Source organism: Podarcis gaigeae (genome assembly GCF_964106915.1).
Source record: "Podarcis gaigeae genome assembly, chromosome: 17".
Classification (NCBI taxonomy): Eukaryota; Metazoa; Chordata; class Lepidosauria; order Squamata; family Lacertidae; genus Podarcis; species Podarcis gaigeae.
In genome coordinates this window covers 6728529-6735553 of record NC_139694.1, presented here as the reverse complement: position 1 = coordinate 6735553, position 7025 = coordinate 6728529, and the positions used below count along the sequence as shown (strand labels likewise).

Here is a 7025-nt window from a genome sequence, read left to right as displayed (position 1 = left end):
AACAGCCTGGCTCAGGAAGTATAATCTAAAAAGGGCCGCAAGCAAACAGCAGCAAGTGAGGCCAAAGTGCCCAGCTGCAAATTGCTTGAGAGAGCAGGGGGAACCCAGTGGTGCTGTGGTCTAAACCACTGAGCCTCTTGGGATTGCCGATCCAAAGGTCAGCGGTTCGAATCCCCATGACGGGGTGAGCTCCTGTTGCTCTGTCCCAGCTCCTGCCAACCTAGCAGTTTGAAAGCACACCAGTGCAAGTAGATAAACAGGTACCACTGTGGCAGGAAGGCAAAACAGTGTTTCTGTTCGCTCCGGTTTCCGCCTTGGTGTCCCGTTGTGCCAGAAGCGGTTTAGTCATGCTGGCCACATGACCCGAAAAGCTGTCTGCGGACAAACGCCAGCTCCTTCAGCCTGAAAGCAAGATGAGTGCCGCAACCCCATAGTCACCTTTGACTGGACTTAACTTTCCAGGGGTCCTTTATCTTTTAGCTTTACAGTATAGCCAGAAGTGGGATGGATGCCGCCTGCTGGGCTTGTGTTATTGAAAAGGCTGGCTCAGGAAGTATCATCTAAAAAGAACTACAAGCAAACAGCGGCAGCTGAAGCCAAAGTGTCCAGCTGCAAATTGTGTGTGAGTGCAGGGGGAACACAGCTGGAGGTTCATGAAGAAGGAGGTTGAGGGCAAGCATCTGGGGTTACCTGCCAAGGATCCATGCTGCAGTCGGGGGCTTCCTTACACGAATTGTCTGGGCATGCCTCTCCTTTTCCCCATGCTTGCTTGTCTGGTCCAGGCAACAGTGGCAGTAAGAAGGAGTCACAGTCGATGCCGCTGCCTGCTTGCTCATTGTGATGGCCTGGGATTCAGACTCGGAGGCTGAACCTGAGGAATCCCAGCCTGCACAGGAGTCCCCACCTCCAGGGCCAGCTGAGCTGGGGCAGCGGCTTGAACCTGAAGGGCCCTCACCTGTGCCGGATCCTCAGAAGCAGGCACCAGCTGAATCCGCTCTGACTCTGGAGGTGATTGAGGGCCCAGGTGCTCCTCTCCCAGCCCTGTCAGGGGAAGCTGAGGTTGCCTCTGGGTCCGGTAACCCTCCAGCCTCTCCTGAGCTGCAGAGGTTCAGGGCAGAGAGGTGGAGGGAACTAAGTTCCTGCAGGAGGAGTGCTCGCCTCCAGGCCAGGAGAGGTGAGGCACCTGTGGACCGGGGCCGCCCTATGCCTCGGGGCAGATAAAAGCCAGCCAGCCCAGTCCCAGGTTGTGGGAGCAACGTTGTTGGTAGGCTGTTCCTGCCGGCACCCTGTCCTGCTTTCTGCCAGAGTTCCTAACCACGGCCAACTCCCTGCCTTGGACCCCGCTTTAGCCTCGGACCAGACACGGACCACGCCGCACGGTAACACACACACACACACACACACCGGGACCAGCACACTCATTGTCTCTCCCTTAGCAAGCAAGCAATGGCAAGGAAGAGGCACTGGAGGAGCTGGTGATCCTAGCAGTGGAGAAGTAGTTAGGGATGGAAAGACTTAGCCATTTCAACCCTTCCCGTTTCTCAGTTATCCAATCTGAAATGCGGTTCTCCACATTTCTCCCCCCCCCCAAAAAAAATCATGACAATTCATCAATAGTCCACACTACTCCTAACAAACACATTTTTAATAATCTTTCATCTCCAGTTGGAAGGTATATAACTGGAGACTGGTATAATATTAAACTTAATTTAAAAATGACCGCCACTAGATTCCAGCCTAGGATCGTTCACAACTCCTTGGGCATTTGGAATGTATTTGTTAATGATATTAGAAGTAATGTTGTTGAATTACTCTGCTTGGCTATTTTAGGTTTTGGCAAGATCACAGTGACTTACGATGGTCCCTCTTAAATATATCCTTAGACCAGAGATGCCAAAACATTCAAAATACTTTAAATCCTAATATTGTTTCCTAGAAAGATTAGAGGAAGATGGAAGCCTGAGTATGGAGAAGGATCAGTTATTTCTTAAAAGCAGCAGCACTTGTGGCAGGAGGACAGACCTGATTCTTGCCCTCTTCAGACATTCAGGTGCCCATGACTCGCAATTCTGAGGTACAAGTAGCTACTGGGCACCTGAGTTGCTGTATCCTTCTTATAGACCTCCTAAACCCACCATAATTTTTCTGGCTACCGAAACCCCAGCTTTCTCATCTTTCTTCTTACTTAACCAGCCTTGTACATTTAAAAAATGTTCGTAGGTTGTCATTTTGCTGTTAATTTTTTTTAAAAAAATTAGCATATGCAACTACAGATGGGCGAAACAGTTGCTCATATCAACACTGGCAAGACATGAATAATGCAGTGACAAGAGACAGAAGTTTATGCTGCCAGTTACGGTGCTTCCATCTTGGAGTCATTTTGTGCCTTCCGCAAACTTCATTACGAGACTACCACTCTTAACCACTACACCACATTGGCTCTCACTTTTAAAGGATGGATTTGCTGGCAAGTGTCAGGGACTGTGCTGAGGAGGGCTGCACAGATGAGGAATGGTGGGAGCCTCCCTCTCTCCCTGCTCCTGATCAGTATCCTGAATCTTCTCAGGAGTAGTGGGACAGTATAGATCTGGAACAGTGGTTCGCAGAGGGACATAGTTCAGAAGGCAAAAGTGTTGGGATGCGTCCAAGGAAACGGGGACAATTGGCAGGCCCCCAGTTGGCTCCAGCCCACTGGCCAGCAGCCGGGTGATCTCTAGTCCTTGGATCAGCATGTAACTGCGACTCGAGCTTCAGAAGCCTTCAGAAGCTGAGCACGCAAGCCAGCAGAGATAAGAACTCTTCGCAACAGAAGGGCAGATAGAGGCTGTGTAAAGCATATTTACAGGCATTTTGTTCAGCATCAGGACGAAGGGAATAACATGTCTTCTCCCCTTCGTGTCCAAGCAACCAGCATAAGCAAAAGCTATACACACAACGGAAGTTCCCAGCAAGCTGTGCTGGAGTGTAAACAGGCATGTGACACACAACAGTCATAAAAGTAGGGGCAGAAGGAGCCTGGGCTTCTCTTTCTCTCTGCCTTCTGGTATTGTGTTCTGTGTATAATGTTAAAGTTTAGTCTTATTATAAGTTATTATAAGTTTAAGTTAAGTCTACTGCAACTGGATTTCTTATGGACAGTGCCAATCCCAAATGTACTGGATTTGTGACCATTATGCTCATTTGCCTTCAGTAGCAGCAAAGTTCTGCTGGATGAAATATTAATTGCCTCTGGTCCATTTTTTTGGAATCCTGCAACGTGTTTGATTTTTTACTCTACTAACTATACGCTGGAGTTCTACTCTGGATCAATATTGAGAAGAATTCAATGACACAGTGATCGTGATGGGATGGTTGGAGTTGTAATATAATGGCATCTGGAGGGCCGCAAGTTTCTCATCCCAAGTTTAAATTCTCTATTTCCCTTATTTCAGAAGCACCACCAATTTCATGATGGCCAGTGAAATATAATTAACCCACCCTTTCATGGTCATTTGGTAAGGAGGAAAACGAGCATTTCTTGGATCATATTTTAGACCATTAGAGATCTCCTATATAATGTCTGAGAGAGCAAAATATGGTCTGAAGCTCAACATCAAAAAAACGAAGATCATGGCCACTGGTCCCATCACCTCCTGGCAAATAGAAGGGGAAGAAATGGAGGCAGTGAGAGATTTTATTTTCTTGGGCTCCATGATCACTGCAGATGGTGACAGCAGCCATGAAATTAAAAGACGCCTGCTTCTTGGGAGAAAAGCAATGACAAACCTAGACGGCATCTTAAAAAGTAGAGACATCACCTTGCCAACAAAGGTCCATATAGTAAAAGCTATGGTTTTCCCAGTAGTGATGTATGGAAGTGAGAGCTGGACCATAAAGAAGGCTGATCGCCGAAGAATTAATGCTTTTGAATTATGGTGCTGGAGGAGACTCTTGAGAGTCCCATGGACTGCAAGAAGATCAAACCTATCCATTCTTAAGGAAATCAGCTCTGAGTGCTCACTGGAAGGACAGATCGTGAAGCTGAGGCTCCAATACTTTGGCCACCTCATGAGAAGAGAAGACTCCCTGGAAAAGATCCTGATGCTGGGAAAGATGGAGGGCACAAGGAGAAGGGGACGACAGAAGACGAGATGGTTGGACGGTGTTGTCGAAGCTACGAACATGAGTTTGAGCAGTCTGCGGGAGGCAGTGGAAGACAGGAGTGCCTGGCGTGCTCTGGTCCATGGGGTCACGAAGAGGCGGACACGACTAAACGACTAAACAACAACAACATGTAATGTCTGCTCCCATTTCAATCTCTATGTTGCAAGATTTTATCAAGAAGGCTTAACGAAGAGGATCTGAGAAAGTACCAGTACCCATGAGACTTTAAATCAATCAAGGAAACTTTGCTGAACTTTTTGCATCACATGATAATGAGTTCTTTTTTCATGATATGCTTGGCCTTCAGCCAAACCTTTTAATTGGTTGAAAGCATGATATTGGCTTAAGGGCGTAGCATCGGCTTAAAGAGCGCAATATTTGCTTAAGGCTCCCTGGTGCTCGGAATATGACAGTGTGGCTTTGCTTTGCTTGTACGACATACAGTGCAATTACTATGGCTTTTTGCATTTCGGCACATCCCAAGGGAGGCATATTTCACAAAATGCTAGAGACAATATTGATTTCACCGAGCCTCCTGCATTTTCTAAACAGTTGGCCTCCGCCGTGATCAATCCATGAGAAATGACAGAGATGAACATTTGTGTACCCTCTCCATAAACACATCACCCCTCGGTAAAACAAATCCAATAAGCAACACCTCTGAAATAGATCAAATATGAGGGCTGCCTGATAGCCTATGCCTCAGGCCTTCAGTTTATCTTAATACAATTTCATTGATTTACCTGCACTAATGCACTTTATAGGAAATATAAAGACTTGAGGGGAAAGGAAGGGGTGGCTGAGCTGCACCTCCCCCTTGGTTTAGTCTGTTTCATTTTATTGGATTCTTCTAGTTGCACTGGTGAGAAAATGGAGGACTGGAAACTGCCTCCAAAACAGTACTGTCCAGACTTTGAAAGGACTTCTTCATGCAGTACATGGTTAAATTGTGGAACTCACTCCCACAAGAGGTGATTAGGATCATCAGCCTAGATGCATTAAAAGAAGACTCCTGTCTTGAAAGTAAAACAATGTCCAAACAATTGCCAAACTATCCAAAAGCTTTTACCTGCAGAACATATAGCTAAAGAAGAATGCATGCAAAGTATTTACATTCACATGCTTATCCATGCATGGGCTTTCGCCTCCTTTAATTGAAGATGGCAGCTTCTTCGTTAAACATTCAAACATTATATGTGCATCTTCTTAATTACTGAGGGTTCCATCATCTCATCAGTCTTAAATTTGGCATGTCTGGTGCTTAGGAAAGAAGAAGAAGAAGAAGAAGAAGAAGAAGAAGAAGAAGAAGAAGAAGAAGAGGAGGAGGAGGAGGAGGAGGAGGAGGAGGAGGAGGAGGAGGAGGAGGAGGAGTTTGGATTTGATATCCCGCCTTTCACTCCCTTTAAGGAGTCTCAAAGCGGCTAACATTCTCCTTTCCCTTCCTCCCCACAACAAACACTCTGTGAGGTGAGTGGGGCTGAGAGTCTTCAAAGAAGTGTGACTCGCCCAAGATCACCCAGCAGCTGCATGTGGAGGAGCGGAGACGCGAACCCGGTTCCCCAGATTACGAGACTACCGCTCTTAACCACTACACTACACTGGCTCTCAACCTCTCAAGAGGTTGCAGAAGATCGGGAAATCACTGCCATTGGGATGGGAAGAATCAAATGACAGGCAGTGGCCTTCCACTGAAATGAAGAAATGAAAGGAATAATGGATTCAAACAAATGTAAGATAGGACATATGAAACATTTTAAAATGAAAATGAATGACAAAGCTGAACAATCCCTCTTCCTTTACATAGCGTGTTCTCCCTAAATGAGAGCATGTGTTGTGGTGGGGTCTGCTGAGTCACCCCTCTGTTGCCAGGTAGGGTGGTAAAAAAATTACCCTGGCATTTAATTGGATGGCTGTGTTGCTGGGATCACCCACCCTGAGTTTGGAGGGTTTGCTTGACCTTGCTGTGCCTGTCATGGGGTCATGGGGTCATCTGTCATTGGGGCAAGGGCCTGGTAGGAATTTTGTCCATCTGGCTGATTGGCTGAGCCATTTGGTTTTTGCCTAAAGGTAAAGGTAAAGGTACCCCTGCCCGTACGGGCCAGTCTTGACAGACTGTGGGGTTGTGCGCCCATCTCACTCAAGAGGCCAGGGGCCAGCGCTGTCCGGAGACACTTCCAGGTCACATGGCCAGTGTGACATCGCTGCTCTGGCGAGCCAAAGCCACACACGGAAATGCCGTTTACCTTCCCGCTGGTAAGCGGTCCCTATTTATCTACTTGCACCCGGAGGTGCTTTCGAACTGCTAGATTGGCAGGCGCTGGGACCGAGCAGCGGGAGCGCACCCCGCCGCAGGGATTCGAACCGCCGACCTTTCGATCGGCAAGTCCTAGGCACTGAGGCTTTAACCCACAGCGCCACCTGCGTCCCTGGTTTTTGCCTAAAGGTAAAGGTAAAGGTACCCCTGCCCGTACGGGCCAGTCTTGACAGACTCTGGGGTTGTGCGCCCATCTCACTCAAGAGGCCAGGGGCCAGCGCTGTCCGGAGACACTTCCGGGTCACGTGGCCAGCGTGACAAAGCTGCATCTGGCGAGCCAGAGCCGCACACGGAAACGCCGTTTACCTTCCCGCTGGTAAGCGGTCCCTATTTATCTACTTGCACCCGGAGGTGCTTTCGAACTGCTAGGTTGGCAGGCGCTGGGACCGAGCAGCGGGAGCGCACCCCGCCGCAGGGATTCGAACCGCCGACCTTTCGATCAGCAAGTCCTAGGTGCTGAGGCTTTAACCCACAGCGCCACCTGCGTCCCTACTGCCTAGCAAATCACCACAACTTGTAAGGTTGGCGATTAGGCATTGGTTATCAAATTGGTTGGAGGAGCGGTAAG

At 48.2% G+C, this 7025-nt stretch overlaps 1 protein-coding gene across 1 annotated transcript in view; it reads right to left on the bottom strand.

Moving 5' to 3' along the window:
- Positions 1-5748: 5748 nt before the first annotated feature.
- Positions 5749-7025, bottom strand: part of LOC310835433 (uncharacterized protein) — a gene marked incomplete at its 3' end in the record, with an annotated part of 64796 nt that continues 63519 nt past the window's right edge. Inside the window, exon 4 of the mRNA XM_083720066.1 lies at positions 5749-5831. Within this exon, the coding sequence (XP_083576192.1) occupies positions 5749-5831 (83 nt within the window). The remainder of the gene's footprint in view (positions 5832-7025) is intronic.